This window comes from Eleginops maclovinus, chromosome 23 (genome assembly GCF_036324505.1).
Source record: "Eleginops maclovinus isolate JMC-PN-2008 ecotype Puerto Natales chromosome 23, JC_Emac_rtc_rv5, whole genome shotgun sequence".
Classification (NCBI taxonomy): domain Eukaryota; kingdom Metazoa; phylum Chordata; class Actinopteri; order Perciformes; family Eleginopidae; genus Eleginops; species Eleginops maclovinus.
This window is the reverse complement of record NC_086371.1, coordinates 10,851,193-10,872,691: the sequence shown is the minus strand read 5'-3', so window position 1 is coordinate 10,872,691 and position 21,499 is coordinate 10,851,193. Positions and strand designations below refer to the sequence as shown.

At 40.0% G+C, this 21,499-nt stretch overlaps 1 protein-coding gene across 1 annotated transcript in view; it reads right to left on the bottom strand.

Moving 5' to 3' along the window:
- Positions 1-21,499, bottom strand: part of kdrl (kinase insert domain receptor like) — a 45,739-nt gene that overhangs the window by 13,233 nt on the left and 11,007 nt on the right. Inside the window, exons 6-24 of the mRNA XM_063876371.1 lie at positions 21,350-21,486; positions 21,091-21,259; positions 20,790-20,916; positions 20,131-20,300; positions 18,241-18,397; positions 15,771-15,888; positions 12,560-12,668; positions 11,217-11,501; positions 10,887-11,033; positions 10,292-10,420; positions 9,083-9,189; positions 8,443-8,569; positions 7,402-7,506; positions 5,269-5,382; positions 5,009-5,097; positions 4,364-4,517; positions 3,612-3,709; positions 2,958-3,080; positions 2,503-2,614 (exon numbers count right to left, since the gene is read on the bottom strand). Of these exons, the coding sequence (XP_063732441.1) occupies positions 2,503-2,614; positions 2,958-3,080; positions 3,612-3,709; positions 4,364-4,517; positions 5,009-5,097; positions 5,269-5,382; positions 7,402-7,506; positions 8,443-8,569; positions 9,083-9,189; positions 10,292-10,420; positions 10,887-11,033; positions 11,217-11,501; positions 12,560-12,668; positions 15,771-15,888; positions 18,241-18,397; positions 20,131-20,300; positions 20,790-20,916; positions 21,091-21,259; positions 21,350-21,486 (2,577 nt within the window). The remainder of the gene's footprint in view (positions 1-2,502; positions 2,615-2,957; positions 3,081-3,611; positions 3,710-4,363; positions 4,518-5,008; positions 5,098-5,268; positions 5,383-7,401; positions 7,507-8,442; positions 8,570-9,082; positions 9,190-10,291; positions 10,421-10,886; positions 11,034-11,216; positions 11,502-12,559; positions 12,669-15,770; positions 15,889-18,240; positions 18,398-20,130; positions 20,301-20,789; positions 20,917-21,090; positions 21,260-21,349; positions 21,487-21,499) is intronic.

The window sequence follows — 21,499 nt, the reverse complement described above, 5'->3', positions numbered from 1 at the left end:
ATAAATAATGGTTTTGTGTGCTTCGACCTCCGCATGCGATATAACACACAATCTTTGTGGCGATAAAAGATTATGGATGAACCACAGTCTAGCTCTAAAGACAAAAAGCTTACTGTAGAAGGAAAAGACTACATCTGTGATCACACAGTTTGTATTGCTAGTTTCTGCAGATGTGACAGTTTGTGTGTAAACAAATACCCAAGTAGTCTACTGCGGGCTGACATGAAACTTAAAGTACTATTAAACGTACAATATCAAGTTCTCTGAAAGACGGATCATTCAGACAGTCAGTTGTAGTAGTGTAGCAGACAAATGCAGATGCTTTTCAAATGTTCCGCCTACACCATCTTCATCATGGCAGGGTGATCTAGTTTCACACGCCCCAAACACCCACGACCATCACTGATAACTCTATGAGTCAGAGGCAACACTACCCCAAAGGGGGTGTTAGTTCTGCCTCACCTCTCCCGCCTAAACCACAGCTATTTCTACAAGATAAAGGCTAATGCTTCCTCCACCATTTTCTCTGATCGCTAATGGTCAACATGTCTGATGACTAAGGTATGATCTTCCAGGAGTAAACTGTAAACATGTGTCTCAGAGCTGAATGAGAACTGAGTTAATGTCATCTCTGACGGACAACCACAATGAAGACGCATGCGCACAGGGTATACGAAACAGATCGTTATCTCGATTAAAATAATGATTTCCATAGCTGGAAAACTACAGGATAATGTAAAACACTCAACAAAATATAAAGCTAAATATCTCGTTATTTTTCAATATCGGCGTCCAAAATCAATCCGAAATTTCCAACAAATTGTAAAGATATAAAGCTTTTCCTTATTCATTTTTTCTAATTCTTAATAATGTGATTTGCTTAGGATTTACTTTCCGTTGGTGCAGCTCAAATGTGTTTAATAAACAGACTATAGTCTAATTTCCTTCTCTATATAAAGGTAATCTCACCTTAGTGTGTATATTCAGAATGATAATCACATGCATTTTTTGGGAACAAACCCTAAATAAACAAGCTTTGGATATTTAAAACCACAAAACAGAACTGACACACTTTTGGTTCAAAGAGCGATGTGAAAAACACGCTTAGGTTACCCTGAAACTTTTTGACCTTAGACATGATCAGGTTGCGAAGCTCACTTCTTTTGCCATTTCTCTGGGTATTTTGTATCCTTGTTTCCTGATTTATTTTTCTGAGGCCCCGCTAACACTACCCAGATGTGTAAGTGTTTCTTTAAGGGAAAAAATGTGGTGAGAATGTGTCACGAGTGAAGAAGAGGGAGATAGAGACCATAAAAAAAGAGGGAAAGACAAAAGGGAAAGTGTCATGCTGACGTCAGTGTGCTTTACATTTGAAAGAATATGCAATTTGACACACTTTTTTTCAACTGCAGCGGGTGACGGCACCGTAGGGCGGACATTCAAGAACAGCAAAACGTACAGAGTAGCAATACATCCAACTTCAGTTACACTTACTCTTATGTTTCCCTTGCTTCCCATGGTGACATTAAAACATACATTATTTCATGTTGAGTCTTGCTATAGAGACGTGCAGTGAGCTCTGTGCCTCGGTGCACAGGCAATCACGGACCGACACACAATGCTGCCTTAAAGGCTGCAGTGGTTTCACAGCAGGGGCGCACTTTAACACCGATCCGGCTGCCTGGTTACAGTTTGTGTTGCCAGCTGGGACAAAACGGACAGCTTAAATAGGAGGGGTGCGCTGGTTTTAATGTCCCATGCCAGTACTGAAAATCGCAGTCCAACCTCACTAAGTGGAGTGGCACAAATATTTCTCAGGCTGGCATAGAAAACTCAGGCCCTTTATCCCCAACGCCAAAATTACACAGAAGAAGAAGACAGTTATTTCTCGAGCACCTGGTGATTGAAGAGCTCTCTTCTCACTGAAAACCTCTGAAACATAGAGTTTAACTGAGAGGTGTGGCTTTAATGCAACTGCGGTGACTACATCGAATGTGCTTTGACTGTATTATTTTCATTTCACACGGAAATGAAGTCAGAATTGTATTTTATTTGTATGCAAGAGTGGAAATTATTGCAAATAGTTCATATAACAGGTTACGACATTGCGGAATAGCAAACTGAAAAACTGGAACTTGAGTTTAACATTTAAGTCCGTGGATCATTGGTACAGTTTAACTCAAAAACAAATCCTCTTTTTATTTAGCTTTTTATGTCATTGTCTTTTCTTATTACAATTGAGCAATAATGTTTTTTAAACTATTTAATATTAATAATACTAGTGCTTGTACTATACATTCAATTTGACCGTCAACCTTTGTAAACATACATCTGTCTAATACAATAAATATGGACTGGTATGTAGTACACAAGGGATATTTGTTTTCTCTTATAAACTGTTCTTTTATGTCTCCATACATTTGTGTGTCTTAAGCAAAGGCAGGCTTCTTTAGCTTCGCTGTATGTTGTAACAAGTGTTCACTGCTGAGCTATGACACTTACCCAGAGAGAAGATCTCCCACATGAGAACACCAAAGGACCAAACGTCACTCTGAGTCGTGTAGATCTTGTCAAAAATGGCCTCAGGCGCCATCCACTTGAGCGGTAGTCTGGCCTGTGCAGATATTGAGATAACATTTAGTTTTAAACTCCCTTATCTCAGAGTTGTGAACATTAATAACATTATCTGTGGAGCATCAGGGGGTTTATACTGTGAGAGCAGGTGCAAATTCGGAAGAGCTATTCTCCTAAACAGGTTCTCTTTGTCTAGTACTCAAACAAACACACTAATCTCAATTATCTTGTGAGATCTCCAAGCACTGTTGTATTAACTCAGTCCTCCTTTCTTCTGCCAGTGATAGCTTACTGTTTTGCATGTTGTCTATTAATGGAAGTGCTTTAAGCATTTAATCAGTAAGACAGCTGGAAACAGATCGACTAGACTTGAATAAACTTACATCTCCTTTGCGAACATAATCCGGGTCTTTGTATATGTCTCTGGCAAGTCCGAAATCACAAATCTTTACGACGTTATTCTCAGAAAGCAGGATGTTTCGTGCAGCCAGATCCCGATGGATGCACTGATGAAAAAAAGGCCCGAAAAATAAGTGTAGTCAGTGTGTTTTACATTTACAAGTTTACATTTTCTGCATGCAATTGACTTCACAAAGGCTTTCTGCAAACTAAAAAACATCAATGCTTGCAGAGCAACACATGGTCAAGTCATCAGTGAGATTTCAATAGGAGATGAGTTCCATATCCAGGCTTAGAAACAGTCTGTAAAAAAACGTATTTAAAACAATGGCTTCATTCCATAATCAGTCCCATCCGGTCTCCCCAAAATTATGAATGACTTGTAAAATGAAGGAGATCTACACAGACATCCTTTAGAAACACTGGAGTAACAGTGGGTCATAGTAAAGGTTCACACCTTGCTTTTTGCTTATATTTTATGTTAACAGTGCATTGACTACCTTGAAAAAGTGAAATTACACTTGGACTGGTATAAATCCAAATCCAATTAAAATTATCCCTCAAAATGTAGATGCAGCTGTTGGAAATTAAAAAGTGTCTTAGAGTGATTTCTGACAGGAGTGTGGAGAAGAGTTTACCTTTCGTGAAGCCAAGAATTCCATGCCTTTTGCAACTTGGAAGCTGTAGCAAATTAAATCTTCCAACGTCAGGACTCTCTTATACAAATCCTCAGATTCTGTAAAACAAAAACAACAGAGTATTCCCCGTAAGAATGATTTTTGAAATGTGAATGCTGTCTTTCAGTTTAGGACGCTAAATTCTACTCATCTATTCATGATTCCCATGGGGAAACTGCAATTGTAAAGTCCCTATCTTCAATACATCCGTCCTCCTACACACTCAAAACATCCTTTACAGATGAAAACAAATTACAGTTTCCTCTTTTTTCCTCCAAATGTCAGGTGAAATGTGTGGTTGTGGGCCGAGCGTGCTGCTGGGGGGTCTGACAGAGGAACTCAAGAGGAGGCCTTCCACTGGCCCACCTGAGTAAACAGCTAATCAAACCAGAAATAACACATCAGGGACAACATGGCCGACGTGCCGTGTCAGAGCTGGAGCCACGGAGCAACACTCAGGTCAGGACAGGAAACAAACAGACGCATCCCCAGACACAGTGGGGTGACAGAGGCTCCTGCTGCAGCGATTGTACTGCTGAACAGGAGGAGGAAACGTCCCATCAGAAAACAATCCGAGGGGAGCCTTCGTTCCTAGGCAGGAGGGGTGGAGCAGAGGTGAAAGGAGGGGGAGAAGAGGGAGACAGCAGTAGGGACAAACAGAGGGGGGAGGGGTTGCGGGGGTGGAAGGGAAGCAAGACGTGCTTGGCCTTTACCTTCTTCCTCTTCCTCCGAGTCGCAGTAGCTCTTATCTTCGATGAAGCCAGAGCTTGCCGAGCTTCCGGTGCTGGCCACGCTCTCCAGGCGGCGCTTCATCATCTCACTCAGTTCACAGCCTGAACCTGGCGACACCACCTTACCATCCTGCCTCTGAGCCACACACACACACACATATTAGGAGAAAAAAAAATGAGGGAAAGTACAAAAGAGTAGAACAATTACATGACAATTATAAAAAAATATAGGCTACTATTTCAACATACTACTAAAATATGTATAATAATTTGATGGGGGATCGGCAAAAGATAAGTGGTTCTGCTGACATGCATGGGCCATTCCTACAGTTTAAAGTATTATTTATTTATTTATTACTGGTTTGTTCATGTTTGTACTAGTGGTTTTTCAAATGTTTTCAAATGTGATCGAGCACGGGGTAATTACAGTTGAATTTTTTAAAAGATTTGCCGGTTACCCGATGTTTTTGTGTTCAAATTGGGCGTCGTAATGGATACACCTTTAAAATAAAAAACATGAACCTCAAATAGTTGAAAAAGGTCACTGACAGCTCACACTGATGCTATACGTGTAGACATACTGTGGAGGAAGCAAGAGACAAAGAAAGTCTAAATCATGCAGCTCACCTTGTAGACGAGGAAGTCCTCTCTCTTGCCTCTCAAATAGTTGGACAGGTTTCCATATTTGCAGAACTCCACTATCATCATCAACGGGCCTGTTTCAGATCGAACATGTGGTGAGATTATTCCAACACCATGCGATTCGTTTAGAGATGAGATTTGAACTCAAAAGTTAGACCTTCAATTCAACAACCATTTCTTCCATATATTTAGTTTTTTTATACCCAAACATCAAACCCGTTCCAGTCCCTCAGTATGAAGCTCACCTCCGGGCTTGGTGCAGGCTCCCAGCAGGTTGACCACGTTCAGGTGATGGCCGATGTGGATCAGGATCTTTAACTCTGACATCAGAGCTTTCCGTTCATTTGACGTCGCACCTCCTGTAATAATTTAAACACATTTAGATGGTTCATTATTAAACATCCTGAATACAAATACATTATGAGTTAGAATTGGACTTCTTTTTTTTCAAGATTACTTCAAAATTCTTAAGGTCAACATTACAAACACCTGGAATCAAAACCCAAAAGAAACATATTTTTATTTTTATAAGATTAAAATGCAACTTCAGTTGAAATGTAATTTAAAACAGGACAGTGAAACACCAAGTTAGTGTATAAACTTAGATCTCTAATTTCATTTTTGCATACTTTTTGTCTTCCCAATCCATTAACGGGAAATTATCTTGTTTTTGACCATGTTGATACATGACCTGTTTATCCCCAAATGTACACATTTTATACAATCTGAAAATCCAAATGCCAATATTTCTGTCCCGCCTGTTTATAGTGCACACATACATATATTTATATATTATACATATCTGCCATATACATCTGTTATACGTAATATATGCATCTGTCCATACCTCCTCATTCAACAGTGTAAAGTGTTTAAATACTCTCAATGTATTCCACATATGTATATATTTCACATCCTCAAATCTTTATTGTTGTTATTGTAAATATTCTTCTCTCTTTTTGCACTATTTTATTTATCTTATTCGCACCATGTATGTTGAGTTGTTGGAGGAGCACGCGACATAAGATTTTCATTGCCAACATATACGTTGTATCTGCTGTGCATATGACAAATAAAACCTTGAAACCTGAAACCTTGAAACCTAAAGAATACGTTCTGTCTCAGCAGTTTGAAAGTATAGTGAGAAAGTGGGAAAATAAACATGAACCCTGGTAGCTGGATTACCAGGGAATTTAATTTTGAGAGTTCATTAAATATTAAGGAAAAATTATAATATTACTTTAGGCCTGGTGATATGAAGCAGCTTCATTTGAGGACATGCTCAAAGATAAATTCCAGACAAAATGGAAAAATAAAACAGTGGTGCTGACATTACAAACCAGATGTAAAGTGAAAACTATTATGTAAAACCTTGAATTAGGAAAATCAAGAGTTAAGGGGTTGTTTTGTTTTATGTTACTTTGACCAACCAGATATTTATGAGTAAGAAGCTAAAGTCTCTAGCCGAACCACGGTCATTATGAAGAGACCTGCTGCTTTCCATTAAGTTTGATCGACGGTTAACAGCAGCCGGTCTGTTCGTCTCGGAGAGTGTGTGATTTATGCTGACACATGATTAATGCCAGTGACCAATATATCTAACTCCTCAAACCTATTTTTCACGACACAAAATCCCAATACAACCACTTACTCACAGCTTCATCTCTAGTGATGCAAAACAAATCTTTCTTATGATTCATTCACAGTGTTTAAAGCTGGGGTGAATGAAATGCTAATCAAAGCTCTTTTCAGCTCATTGGTTTTCCTGTTTTCATTTTGGATCCAACAATGAAGCATACTTGGAAAGACGTTGGAATGGGATTGTAAGTAATTCCTCTTAAAAACAGGGACAGCGGATAGATTCCAAATGTTGGAATCTTTAAAATGTGCCAAAAAACAAACAGGCTTTTTATTGCACATTTGTACTATCTTCAACTTTTGAACTCGTCTTCAGCTGCAGATTTTGGACATTTTGATCTGTGCAGTCAGATCTGCATGAACTCAATCTCTTCATCAAGGCGAGGGTTAGAGGTCTTAGCCTTTACCTCCAACTGCACTTTACAAGGAGCAGACATTGCATGCTTTGCTTTGAACCGATACGCCGTACAAACATTAGCTGCAGGCACATGTGGTGCTGTAGCTCATGAGTCTGCAACGTGCACAAGAAATAAATCTTCTGCAGAAACAATGGAGCTTATATTCATCTGCTGCCCATACAACACCAGATACTGTGGCATTAATGCAGGCCTCATGAGCGGGGGTACCTCTAGGAACGAGAACAAGAAGTTCCACATCTATGTGAAATACCACAACACAAAAGTCAAATCATTTACAATAATGTTGAAGTAACAGTATAAAAAAAGAATCTGGACACCTACCTTTCAACATTTTGACAGCCACAGTCTTGCAGGTGGAGAGCTTGTCGATCCCAAAGGCAGAAGCTTCCACAACTTTTCCAAATGCTCCATGCCCAAGAGTTTTGCCTGGCAAAGGAAGAAGGTATTTGCTAAGTGGGATGACATTAGAGTTTCCTGTTCCTCAGGCACAAAAATCAGACTAATTTCCCCGTCAGTCAGGCTGTGAGCCTTTAATTAAAACAACACGCTGGCAGGCAGTTTCTCTCCAGAATTTATGGCTCACTTAAGACTGGATGACAGCGCAGGTCACTGATAAGTAATGACCCTACACAACAGCTGCAGAGAGAGGTCACACCTATTGCATGTACCCGAATGTGGCTGCATATATTCTCACCATGAACACTTTTAAAATGAACTTTTAACCTTTTCTCACAGAAATTATGATGTAGTCAGTGTCTGAAAGTACTGATATACAGTCGCATTGCTCTGGGTGGTACAAGGTGTTTTGCCATTAAAATATGTTCAAAGCAGAGATACCAGACAATGACTTATAGTAAAGTTACAGTAAAATTGCTTTTATTTTAAATTATAAGAAATGGAGAAAATCACATATGACATATTCAAAAACCAACATTTCTAAAAGAGATGGATGCCAGTAATTCCTCTGCTTCTGGTATACACTTCATACCATATGATCAAGTCCCATAAACTATCGTCTCTAGATATCTTGATTCATTTTCATTTGTTTATTCTTTTCTCTGTATGTAAAGGTAGCAATTTGTTTGTTCTTATGGGGTTCAAATAAAAAAACAAGTAAAAAAAACAACAATTTTGAAGCTACTCCACCCCATTCACCATCACAAATAACAAATCACTCACAGCTATTTACGGCTACTACAGCTAAATCTATTTTATTTGATCCGTTATTGTTTAAACATCATTTCAACATGTGGAAGGGTATGGAAATCAGCTTCTGTTACCCTTTTTAAAATGTAGATGAGGTCCAACTGTCTCCTAAGTTTCTTCTAATACGAAACATTTCCCAGCACATTGAATTCTCACCTAGGCGCAGGCGGTCGCGGGGAAACTCCCATTTGCTGCTGTCGTACTGAAGAAGATCATTCTGCTCCTCCAGGGGACACTCGTCAGGGTCAATGATGATCGACGGACCCATCTTATACTGTGGTTGCTGATGGTGTTAGAGAACACATAAGAAATTAAGGGTTTTTTAACTTAATTTTAAATGATCTGTAGGAAATGAAATATGTTGACATGACTTTCAAAGTCGTTACTCTCCACACATACGTGACCTTGTAAAGGTCTTGTTAGCAATGTGTCCTTCCTGTTTTTATTAGCCAATCACTTTAAAATTGACACGAAATCTTAAAAAATTGGCTAAATTTGTCCTTCCATTTCACTGCATTTCACTAGAAGCATGGAAAAAGAACGATGAGTCACAGTCAAGTTATTCAAAAAATGTGTAACACTTATTTCCTTTTTTAGTTCTTGCAGAGTTTTCTTTCTTGTGCTGCAAGGATCTAAGGACAGGTGGTGTTGTATGTTGTGCAGCCTGTCTAGCACACTGAGGCAAATGTGTGATATTGTTCCATATAAGTGAAGGTTGACGTAACTTGCATTTTCCACATTTTTGCAAATACTAATCTCATGGTTCCTTATATAAAGAAGTAATGTCACATCTTACCTTCCTGAGCTTGCGGATGAAGAGGATGAGCATGAGCCAGAGAAACGTGGCTGCAGCTCCCGTACACACCAAAATGATTACCTCAACGTTTGGCTTCCCTTCATCTCCTGGAAAGAGAAGAACTGTCATCAACTACCAGACGTCTTGGCAAAAAAAGCACTTTTCGTGATCTCATAAATGATCGTATATTATTGATAGGGGTTTGTAGAGGATAGTAAAAGAACAGCCTGTTACAAAGTTTGCAAATGGAATCTGTTATTGGAATGGAGACGCTGAAACCTTTATTTTACGTCATTCTTCTGTTTATTTGTTTCTTCCTAATTCTTCTCTGAAAGATTGTATACAACAGTGAAAAACACTTGATGTTTATTGCTGGGATGTTTAGGACATGCATACCTCGCTTTTTCCTCTAAAACCCTGTTTTTCAACCATCCATGTCTCAACCCTGAAATCTCATATCCTTTGAATCTGCACAAAGTTTTCCGGCTCTTATGTCATGCAATATTTGACTCAACAGCAAAATCTGAACATGAATACAGATTGTTGCTGAAACAACTTGTTGGGAGGGTGAAATAAAATACGGTTATAGATCTAGAGGAATTCAAGTCTCAGCATAAGTGGCTTGACGTGGAATAAACTACATGCATGATATCTCACCTATGCTGCCATCTCCGCCTTCCCATGCCAAGATGCAAATCATTTTACATATAAAGCTACACAGGCACGCTCACACATTAACGGACATGCTACTCCAATTATCTACTGTGTGTTTCCAGTCCCTTGGCTGTTGTAGCAGTCAATCTCTTTGCACTCATTAGTGGACCTCTTAACACTTCATAGAGGTCATGTCCTCAAGGTAAGGACCCTCAGCCAGAGCCTTGATCATAAAACCCTAGAAGGAATTCACTTGGCATTCCTGTCCGCCACACATTATCTGTCAGGGGAAACTTTTCTCACTGAAGTCAGACCAGAATTGTTTTGTTGACATGAAAGTATTAGGCCAGGAGTAACTCCGAGACAACTTGATTCAGAATATGCAACAACTCTTCTTTGTAGACAGATGATCAGTGTATGTTATCTCTAGAAAGACTGACTGCAGCACACCACTTCACACAGAGAGACCATTATCGTTAACGCAGAAGTGGTTGGTGAGTGTTGTTTTTGTTTATGGTTAGGCAGTTATTAACTCAAACTGTCTGAATGACTTACCGAACACAGTAACAACAGCACTTGTTTTCGCATCCCCCTCGACATTCCTGGCAACACACGAGTAGACACCTTCGTCATCTTTCTTCACTCTCTCGATGGTCAGAGTCCCATCCTCTCCCAGAGTTATTCCTGCAACAGATAAACTCTTTAAATGGTGTGGTACTTAACAATTTACTTTGCAGGTGCAAGGGCAAAAGCAGATGAAATGTTTTATCTTCGGGCTTGTAAAAATTGTGAGTGAAAACAAAGGTTGTGTTTATGCAGAATAATTGAATTTTTATTCAGCATGTTTTAAACAACATTAGCCAAAACTAATGTTTTCTGTGAGAGCTCGGGTTATGAAATGATATGAAAGGATTTAGCATGCTTATTTCTCACAGTATAAGGAGTAGTGGTATTATTTCATTTAAATGCAAATATGTCTGACTGAATGCAACTTTCATTTTGGTAAATGGAAGGAATATTGTAAACAACTGTAAAGGCAAGTCCATCCTAAGTGCACAAATGTCTTCACTATGCACAGACAGGGTAATCAATAAAGAAAGGGCACTCATATATGCTGGAATGAAAACATAGAATAGTTTCGTCAGGTTACCTGGGCCTTTTTCCACGAGAACTTCATTTTTGTACCACATGATGTATGGACGAGGAACTCCCATAGCAAGGCAAGCCAGCATCAGGGTGCTGCTACTGTTCACATCCTGATTAGTCAGATTTTGACTCAGCCAGGGGCGTTTTCTCACTACACATAAAGAAACAAAAAGAATAAGAATTACTCTATTACGCAAATAATGGTTCCTGTGTGCAGGAACTTACAGAAACAGGACTGATTATCACATGATTTATACAGAATGATGACTGGTTTTGATGTTCATCAGCGGACTATTTAATAATCAGCTTCTCATAAACCTATATTTCTGCTCACCATCCACAGTCAGTGCAGCGTCCCTGAGTTGAATCCCCTTGTAGAGCTTGTATGCTTGGCACTTGTAACCTGCAGTGCTGATTTGGGACACATTATGCAGACTGAGAGAAATAGAAATGGAGTAGTTGCTGATCTGGATACTGGACACGTTGGTAGTGATCGTTTCATTTCTGGAATCCAACCACTGCAGGTCTGTGTAGAGGTAACGTGTTGCCCGACAGGTCAGAGTGACGTTGTCCCCCTCGACGACCGCCAGAGGTTCAATGGCAATTTCCTCATGGTTATCTAGTTTGACAAGGTAGAGAAATAAGGAACAACATGATCTGATTTATGTGGATGTTATGATTTATTCTACATAGATGAACAGAGACACGTGTCCTGCTGGCCTGGGATCCTATGTTTGACTTTCATTTTGGACACAAAGCTGCTCTGGCAATGCCAGGAATGTGAAGTTATTTCCCGTTTCATCATTGTTAATTGGAAGCACGTTGCCGTTGGACAGCATTGCTGATGGCGCTGGAGCATTTGTCCAATTGGAGAGAAGCTGAGTCTGGGCCTCAGGGGAACCAGACTGTGCTTGTTTATTCAGATTGCTGGAAAGCATTGTGTGTTCAGTAAGAGAAGACAGCTGTTATTACAATTGTGTTGTCTTCTTTTTTTTAAGCAGTATTCCATCTTTCTCTTTCTACCTCACCTCTGGATTCCTCTTAGAAATTCTCCCACTCTGAGAGGATAACTTCTGGCACCCTCCATTAGAGGTTACCTACATCTACCCCTTTCCAAAAGCAATCCTTCACCCTCCAAGAGATATGATTCTGTCAGCTTTTAAGGGATTCACATTGTTTGAGTGAACTGTGCTTGTGAAAATGATCTCCATTATCATTACATAACTGTTTCAATGGATATTCATTTGGGGAACATTTGGAAATCCAAATGCACATAAAAAAGTGAATTCTCAGAGCAGAAGGCTCACAGAGAAAGAGGAATGACCTGCTGGCTCTGGAGTAGGAATGCAGTTATCCATAGTTGTTTTTAAACACGTGCCATTATAGCACTCCATATGGCTCAGGACATGTTCGCCTCTCTTCCGCCCTGAAGCCGCTCAGCTACAGTGGAAGATGGTTTCAATTAATGCCCCCCCCTCTGGTTTCTTTATTGCACAATACAATCGGCACATTCCTTCCATGATCTTGAAAATTCATTACAGCGCAGACATCAAGTCTAGATCGATAGAAGGAATCTCGTTCGCAGATTGGAAAAATAATCTCTCTGTGCACCTTCAGCTGAGCAGATAGGATTTTATTGTTAATATTTCAGAAGTCAGATTCTTGTCACTCACTTACCATCAACGTAGAACGGGATCGTCACTGTGCTGAAGCTCTCATCATTCCTGGCCACGCAGGAGTATTGCCCTGACATGCGGGCGGTTCCGATCACCAGGGTACTCACATTCTAATTAAAGATAGAAAGAGGAAATGTTACTGACTGTTTAAGCAGATAAAACATGTTTTGAGTTAACCAACAAAATATGACCATGTGAATATGAATCACTTGCACTGGTGGGGAGTTGCAGAATAAGTATTCTGACCTTAACTGATGTAAGAATATTGAATTTCAAAAATGACAATGAACCCGTTAAAACCAAAAATGGAGATCAAACCAAACCAGAAATACAAGCCACATTTTCCGACTTGATTTTCAATGTTAATGGACTTTGGGAAAATGTCAGTTTTTGATTCTTCCAAAGTGTAATTCATTGTTTAAAACCAGCTGATAGCATGAATACAAAGTGTAAAATGCATTGGATGCAATTGGGCATCTGTTAACAACGGGGACATATTGAAAATGGAAGTTTTGATAAAGTGCTGTTTGCTGTTGTTAAACTCTTCCCCCATAAGGAAAAGTCCATGTTTGGGTTCTTCCTTTGTATGAAGTGGTATGGTAACGTGGACTGAGCAAATAATATTAAATGATCCTTTTGGGGGGGTGAAGTATTTCTCTAATATCACAGTGATCTTTTCAGTCAGACGTATCATTACAGGTCTCAATCCCCATCAGAGAAGTGAGTCGCTGTGAACAGCCGGGTGAGAGGTCCGGAGCCTGGCCTGTTTTATACTCTCCAGTGCTTCACATTAATGAAAGGATACATCTGGAGTTGAAACCCCACTGAGTCTCCTTCAGACCTGGGTTATAGATCTAGTGCCTGGGCTTTATGTTCATTTCCTGGAAAGCACTTCTAATGCCACACTCAATTCTGTCATTGCACTACTACAACATTTGAATGGCCTAAATACACAAAATAATAAGTGAAACTTTGTTGAGGGCCAGACTGTGTGGGGCTCTGTTCAGTGTTCACAGTGACATCTGGGCCAGTTGGCTACATCAAAGAGAGTGAATGATGTGGGTGTATTGTCTGGGTGTTCGCTGGCCTTAACTTCCTGGGCTTGCAGGAGCTATTGTGCTGACTCTCAAGACTCACAGCTGCAGCCATGAAATAATTTCAACGCCCCTGTGCTTACAATTCTCATCATACAAGCATCCAGGCAGTAAAAAAATAAAAAGTTACACCATATTGTCCAATTCATGCTGCTCTGACACTTGTCAAAACAATGATGGAGTGGTCTTATGGTATTATGTTACGGCTATTACTCACCATGATGTAACCCGAGCTCAAAACAGTCATTTAAACAATTGTGCGCCGTCCCCAGAGGTCACCTGACCATACGCAGCGTGACCTCTGTGCCCACGTTTCCCCCAGTGTTTTCCTTATACTGTGACCCGGGCCAGTCTCGCTGTACACTGGGTCTTCTGGGGAGGCACTCAGAGGCCCGGCCCTGACTACGTTCTTTTTCACGGGCCAACACGATTTATGTGGGCTGACAGAGAGGAATTCACTTCCAACAAATCCCTCTTCTTTTAAACTGCTGCTTGTTATCATTGACCCATAGTGCTAACCCTCATAAAGAAGCAGCGTTTGGCCACAAGTACTTGTAAATAAATGGAGCCTCCCTATTTATGTCAAAGACATATTAGATATGATGTCCTGTGCAATGGAAAACAAAAGTCTCCAATACAAAGATTTAGAGTTAGAACGACTAAGATACACCTTACTGACAGGACATATTTTGGTCAGCCCCAGTCCCTTCCTTTTTTATGCATTTTGAAATTACAATTACTTTATATGTTCAAGATATGACAAATAAAACATCATATAGCTATCTAATTGCATATATATCTATATATGTGCTCATGTTTCTGAATATTTTCCAAAAATGATATACTACTTGTGAAAGATTGAAGATCATCACTTCTCCTTTCTCCATCTGAACACCTTTATGCCCGTGGACCTGAGCCTTAATTTGACCCAGCTTGCTGTAATGGGTGTCTTTTGCCTAATCCTATAGGAAAACTCTCGCAAAGGCAGCGGGGGCCTGCTCTCAATTAGGTTTGGGGTGAACAGTTTTATTAACAGGCTCCCACAGGACATTTGCAGCAATGTCTATAGTTTCAACATTAAGCGGCATGTTTTGGTTCGCATGGAAGATGTGTTAGATTTTTTCGAAGAACAGCTGGCGTACTTATAGAGCCCTTACTGATACTTCAGTTTTGAGGTTGCAGAAAACAATATTTTGTAGTGTGAAACCATAAAATATGCTTAAATTCATATGTGTAAAAACTATTCAATCTGCTTAATTGTATTATTTGCATAATCCAATGTTGCCTCTCAAGTTACATTATGTAAGATAACAGTTGTGTATGCTCACTAACAAAAGCACAGTTGCAGCAGTTTTCAGTGTGTGTCATGTTCATAGGTAATGGTGTAGGGTAGAGTCTATAAAAGTCTGTACTCAGTTCTTGGCACACGCATGGCTTAAGCCATATAGCTTTTCTACTGTTTATAAATCTTAGCTTCAGGAGTCTCAACAGCCAAAAGATTAACTGATGTCAGAATAAAAGATGTGTCTTTGGCAGGGCCGACGTGGAAGCTGCAGCTGCTTCATTTACAGGCCTTATTCATCTAAATAAACAGTGAAATCGAGGGTGTGTTTCACTCCAGTAGGGAGAAATTAACTGTGTCTCAGTTATGGGTGCAACATATCACATTACAGGATAAGACTGGTAGAGATCTCGCTCATTATAGGAAGGCCTTTGTAAATGACAGTGCTGTTAACCAAGTTGTTCTATTGCAAATGTGTAAGATGTGTGAAGCCCTTATTTTCCTGGTTGCTTATTCTAAGAATAATTCCAGCTTTATTACGGACAGTAATGAAAAGCAAGTTGGATTTCTTTGTAACAGACTGACGGCTTTTTAATGAGTTTTGTTGATAGTTAAAACTGATGTTTAGAATTACTGCCAACAGCGGCAGAATTATGAGCATTTATACATTTCAGATGTTGCATCTGACTTTCAAGCCCCAATAACAGAATGTTTCCACTTAAATCTCTAGATTTAAGGCATATTTCTTGAACCACTTTTTATATAAATCCTACTGTGAAGTTGCAACAGTTGTTCAAAAGAAGTGGAAACACTACAGATAAAGTTAAACCACCTACCTTGATTTTTTCTTTTACCAGTTCAGGCTTGGTGTTTATGCTCTTAATCCAGTTATAGGAGTTATTTCCCCCCTCACCAATGTTGACCAGGGTTTGCTTGTTTGTATAAGCACTGCAACTGAAGAACAGAAAGTATTTAATGAGACCATGTAGTCACGCTGTCAGTATGCCTAGAGACAGATGCACATGTGTTTGCACACTTTAAATCAATACAAAAGAATGAAAACAACTGATTTTCTGGTTGTTTTAATTTGCAACCTTGGTTTAATGCTGTTTGGATCACCCAATAAACTTACAACTGGCAGTCCTTTAGGAAAAGTCGCAATTCTGAAAGGCTGATGTGTTTTAAAACACCACTGAAACACGTATGAGTAGAGTCCAGGTCTAGACCAGCATGTGTGGGTTATAAAACCAACAGAAAGCATTGATTTGACCCCAACCCCCAAACCCTTCACCGCCCGTAGTGAGGAACAATCAGCCTGATGAGAGGAGAAGCAGAGGAGGAAACCGCAACAGCGACAGGAAGGGCTGTTCTATGCGTCAAATCGTACAGGAAACCCCCCCACACGTTCTGGCCAGAGGAGATAAGGTTGATCCTAAGACCTCGTTGGTCAACAAGGCACAGCTTCTCAACCTGGTGATAAAGACACCCCCATATGTCTACACTATCAGCGCCATTCCAAATCCAACATAGGAAGCTTCCTTCATGTCTTAACCCTCTCCACACTCCCGAGTTTTCCCTCCTCTCCAAACTCCCACAGATTTAGATGAGATTTGATTTTGAAGGGCTACACGCTAGATTTACACTGACAGGTACTTTACAGGGTCAGGGCTGTATAAAACAAACATTTTGCACAATTGGCCTCCCACCAGGCAATAGCTGTTCCTTTGTCTCATTAGCTGCCTGCCACTGTTCCTAGTGCCAGCCCTGATTATCTTTAGGCCTGCAGAAAGAGTTGCTGTGACCCAACTAATGCTCTGCTATTGTTAACTCCACCAACGAGGTTATGTTTTTGGCTTGGATTGTCTGTGTGTCGGAAGGATTACGGAAAAACTACTGGCCAGATTTTCATTAAATTGGTGGAAGGGTGTAGTATGGGCCAAGGAAGAACCTATTACATTTTGCAGCGGATATGAATTACAGGGTGGATCGAGGAATTATGTTTCACTTTCGTCACCATTGTGAGACAGGGCATTTGTGCTGCATTCATGTGAAGTAATCAGAAAAAAGGGTACCCTGGGATAATTCACAGAGCCAAAGGACTGTTTTGAATGCTCTGAGAAATTAGGTACAAGACATTTTCTTTGTAGATTCTATGTTTGATCCATATTTTGACTATTTGCTATTGAACATAACTAACATGGGAAATTAAACCACTATTGGACTATTGACCTTGGCAGTGGTCTGTGCTCTCGAGTGACATTGTATTTAATCAGTAATCTGGTAAATTCAAATGGGTTTTGGGGATAATTTAATAGATAAAATAATGGAGGCACTTGTGGGTCAACACCATGTAACGTAACTTAGTATTTTTCTTGTGAAGCGGTCCAAATTGTTGTTTTTGTTAATGGTGTTGAGGCCTGATAACCCAAGGGTAACGACCCATTGTTTTCCTGATCTTATGCCTCAAAGGTCTCCTGCTGTCATCAACGAGCCCGGATCTGGGAATGTTCTTCTTGTTTGAGGGTTCACTACCAGGCCGGTATTCATGCACAGTCACTCATACACTGAGTTCTGTTGAGCTGTGAAACAGCTCTGGGACCTGAGATTAATTTATCTCCCCGAGTTTCCCCTTCAACCTACAGAACCACTGACCACAAACAAGAGGGCAGCTCTCGAGGGCTGCGTTTCTTTGATTAATGTGTCATTTTCCGGACCAGAGACAATCCAGTCAATGCAGATCTGTTTAGAGTGGGTTCCCCGGGCTGGGCCGGTGGCTCTGGAAGCTTGGATCATTTTCTGTTAAGTCTGTTATGCCGTTTGTCTGTGCGTTTGTGAATAGAACTCCAGTACCGTAAATGTGCCTACATTTATGTCCTCCAACACGGCTTTGCTATTTGTGCAAATGCTGTGCTCAAGATGACTCAGTATTTACTGCAATAGAGTGACAAATAACAGATAAAGAACATGCAAACTGTATAAGAGATTTCTTGACTTGATACATTTCTTACTGCACTGCCTCACATCCAGAGACACTGTGACCTGTACATAAATGTCAAACACATCCGATTTCCTATGCCCGCCAATTTGTCCTTTTTATTTATATGCAGGACTGCTTTATAGTAGAAGTAGGCATGCAATTGATTTTTAATCAGATTATGTTTGGCATTCATAACTGATGAAATGTGCACTTAAAAACAGGAAGACTTTCCCTTTGCTATGCTATTAATTTTTTCCAGATTGGAGGAAGTTAACATAAATCTAGTTTAAACATTTCAAAGCTTAGAACAAAGCGAGATGGTGACTCACTTTGCAAGCATGTTGTTCTGTTGACACGGTTGCCAAAACCAAGTGATGTTTGGCAGTGGCACCCCGTAAGCAGTGCAGGTTAGCTGATGCTGTCTGCCGATCATGTAGGGCTGCACGTCGTCAGTGGAAAGCTCGGCCTCGGAAATAATTGGCTTCACTGAAAGAGAGGAGTGCACATAAACACGCATAAGTACACAGACACACAACAATACATATATGTAGAGAAAGAGGGGGTGGCAACAGGTTAGATCAACCCTCCCATCCCAGGCCACTGTGGAATCTCATAATGTGTTTATAATGGGGGGCGACAGTCATGATGGATAGCCATGAAAAAGTTGCCATTGACACCAGTTATCCTTTAGGTGCTGTGTAGGAGAAGAATGGCAGGATGATTGGATAGCCTGGGGCTGAAGGTCAATGAACGACCTTGCTGTGGCCCATGCCCAGGTCATTGAACTCACCTTCAACAAACAGAAAAAGATCCTTGTGCCACCTCAGGAGGAGAGTCAGACTACCAGTGGACGAACCCAACTAAACACATTTAATCCAGTTTTTTTCTTTAGTACAATTTTGGGGTACTTTGTCTTTCCTTTCCATGTCACCATTTACTTCTATTCCAACACATTTCAGAGGGAACCTTTGTACTGTGTACTCCATAAAATGTATCTTACATATTTATTTAGTTGAGATTTTTGGTAAAACTTTAATAGCAACTTATTTTTTTCTTTTTGTGCAACTTTTTTTTTCATGATTTGAACTTATCAAATTTGACCATTTTCTGGTTTTCCTCTTAATTAGATTAATCATGTTAATTAATGATGAATTGGAAGGTTCCCACTGCACATTGTTTTTAATTGAGAACTTACTCCATTACATGTTTCTGATTAAACTTAAATACTGTCACTGAACACACATTTTCGATGCAGGAACTTTACTTGTAACAGATGATTTCTACTGTGTGGTGTAAACACTTTGAGTTAAGTAATGGATGTGAATACTTCCTCGATCACTGCTGACTACACACAGTGACATAGTTTGGCAACTCACACACAGAAACACACACACCATCATGTAGTACACATTTAAACTCTGGAACAATCCCAGAGTTCTAAACACATGATGAAAAAGTTCTAAGTATTTCCATAATTGATACCATGACTCTCTCTTCACGTTGTTTGTTTCTGTGCGTTTCATTTTTTGTTGTTCCAATAAATGTAGGTTTTGTTGAGCGGGACAGTCAAGGCCCATAAATAAAGTTAAACAAGCTGGAGGGGGCAGATTTTTTACACTTTTTGGCACGCATTTGGGATTCCTAGATAATGTTTAAAGAATGCAATAAAGATAGCTCTGCCCCCCCATGGCAAGCTTTCAGAAATTGACACACACTCTCTCTAGACCTCCACCTAACATGTTAAAGCATTTATAACCTCCAGTGTTAACAGTTATCATTAGTCTTTACAAAGTCATCAAAACACTGAATTACATCCTCAGTCTTTGTCTTCCTCAAGCTGTACACATATAGTATGGAACATGGTGTTGATATGAGCTGCACTGTATATACACATGGTGAGGATGCAAATAAATGCTGGGGACTAGGGGGGGCCTGGAGCGGCTGGAGTCTGCGTGCAGAATAGAGCCCGGGCCATTTACATACTGCGCCAAGCCCCTTCAAAAGAGCCCCAATAATCAACAACAGCTGCCCCTGCTACGTCAATCCAGCTCTGGAATCAACAAGCCCCCAAATTCCTCTCATACTAGAGCTGCTACCTGCCGTCCAGTGAACTGCACTGAAAGCAGCCAGCGCCGGGGCAACAGCGTAGAGGCACTGCTTAATTTCCTTTTGGATCAGCCGTCATTATCAAGTTTACAGCAGCTTATGTAACAGCTTACCCTCCACTATCAGTGTGAAGCTCAGATTCCTGTACAAGCCCTTCCGTTGGTTGCCCAGTCTGATGGTGAAGACCCCGGTATGCATCTGCTGAACATTAAGGATGATCAAGTTGAAACCAGACATCTTGTAGCAGGTGGAACTCGTGTTGATAGGGACCCCATCCTTAAACCTAGGAATTGAAAGCATGGACAGTTTTTTAATTAACCATGGAAGAATAACATCACTGAAAAAAGAGGAATGGAAACTGAGTCATGAACCTTTTCAATGAGCCATAATAAAAATAGCATCATCAGAACCTAACCTTTACTTCAAATGTTAGTTAGTGTAAGTTAGTGTAGTGTATGTTATTAAAGGGCAATCATTTTTAGTACTGTATGTTTTTTAATCTGAGTCTGGCGCTGACTTTCAAGCATGATGGGGAATCAAACCAATGTACTATTATTGTATTCTTAATGATTATACACACTCCATTATATACATCCATATATAGAAATTGTAAGTGATGCAATGATTTGTAATTCCATGTCTTATCCAGGTTTTTCATGACTGTGGAAACCTTGTGAAGCTATCATTCAGGGTTTGCCACTGCATAGGAAATCAACACATGGATTCAATACATAAGCAGCAGTTTTTATTCTGACTGTATACCATTACTTACCATGATACCATGTCTGGCGGTGGCAGAGCTTGGACCTTGGGATCAAACACCAGCTTCTTCTTGCCTTCTTTAACCAGCATCGTACTATGCCGCTCATCTTTATAGGAGATATTGAGGTATGGATGCTCTGGAACAAAACATTAAGGAGAGACATTGGAAGCGATCCAAAAGCAGTAATATTTTGTATTGTTATAGAATCACCAAAGTGTCAACAATTTCATCTGTTAATTGTGTTGTATTTTCATAGTTTTTAATAAACCTTAACATTTCTTGATTTCAAACCCATTTAAAGCATACTTACCAAAGACGATGACTTTAGTGGTGACATTTGTAATAATCTTAGGGTTGAGTTCAGCCCTGCAGCGGTATACTCCTTTATCCTCTATGGTAATGTTTGGCAAGATTAGAACCTGGCTTGCCACATAATCGATAGGATACTTGACTTTGTTTTCTGTGTGATGTCTATTTTCCTGAAAATAAAAAAGTATCATAAACTTTACTGCTACAGCCTGTGAGAGTTCCTTTTACATACGGTAGTAATGTGTCAATGTGTCACTTACTTTGCTCTTTGGGAAATCCCATGTGAAGCTGATTCTTCCATTACGACCCGTCTCGCCAGTACAGTTGAGCATGAGGGTGTCTCCAACCAACACTCTGACACGGTCTTGGGTGATCTTCACATTTTTCAGAACATTACCTGCAAAACACGG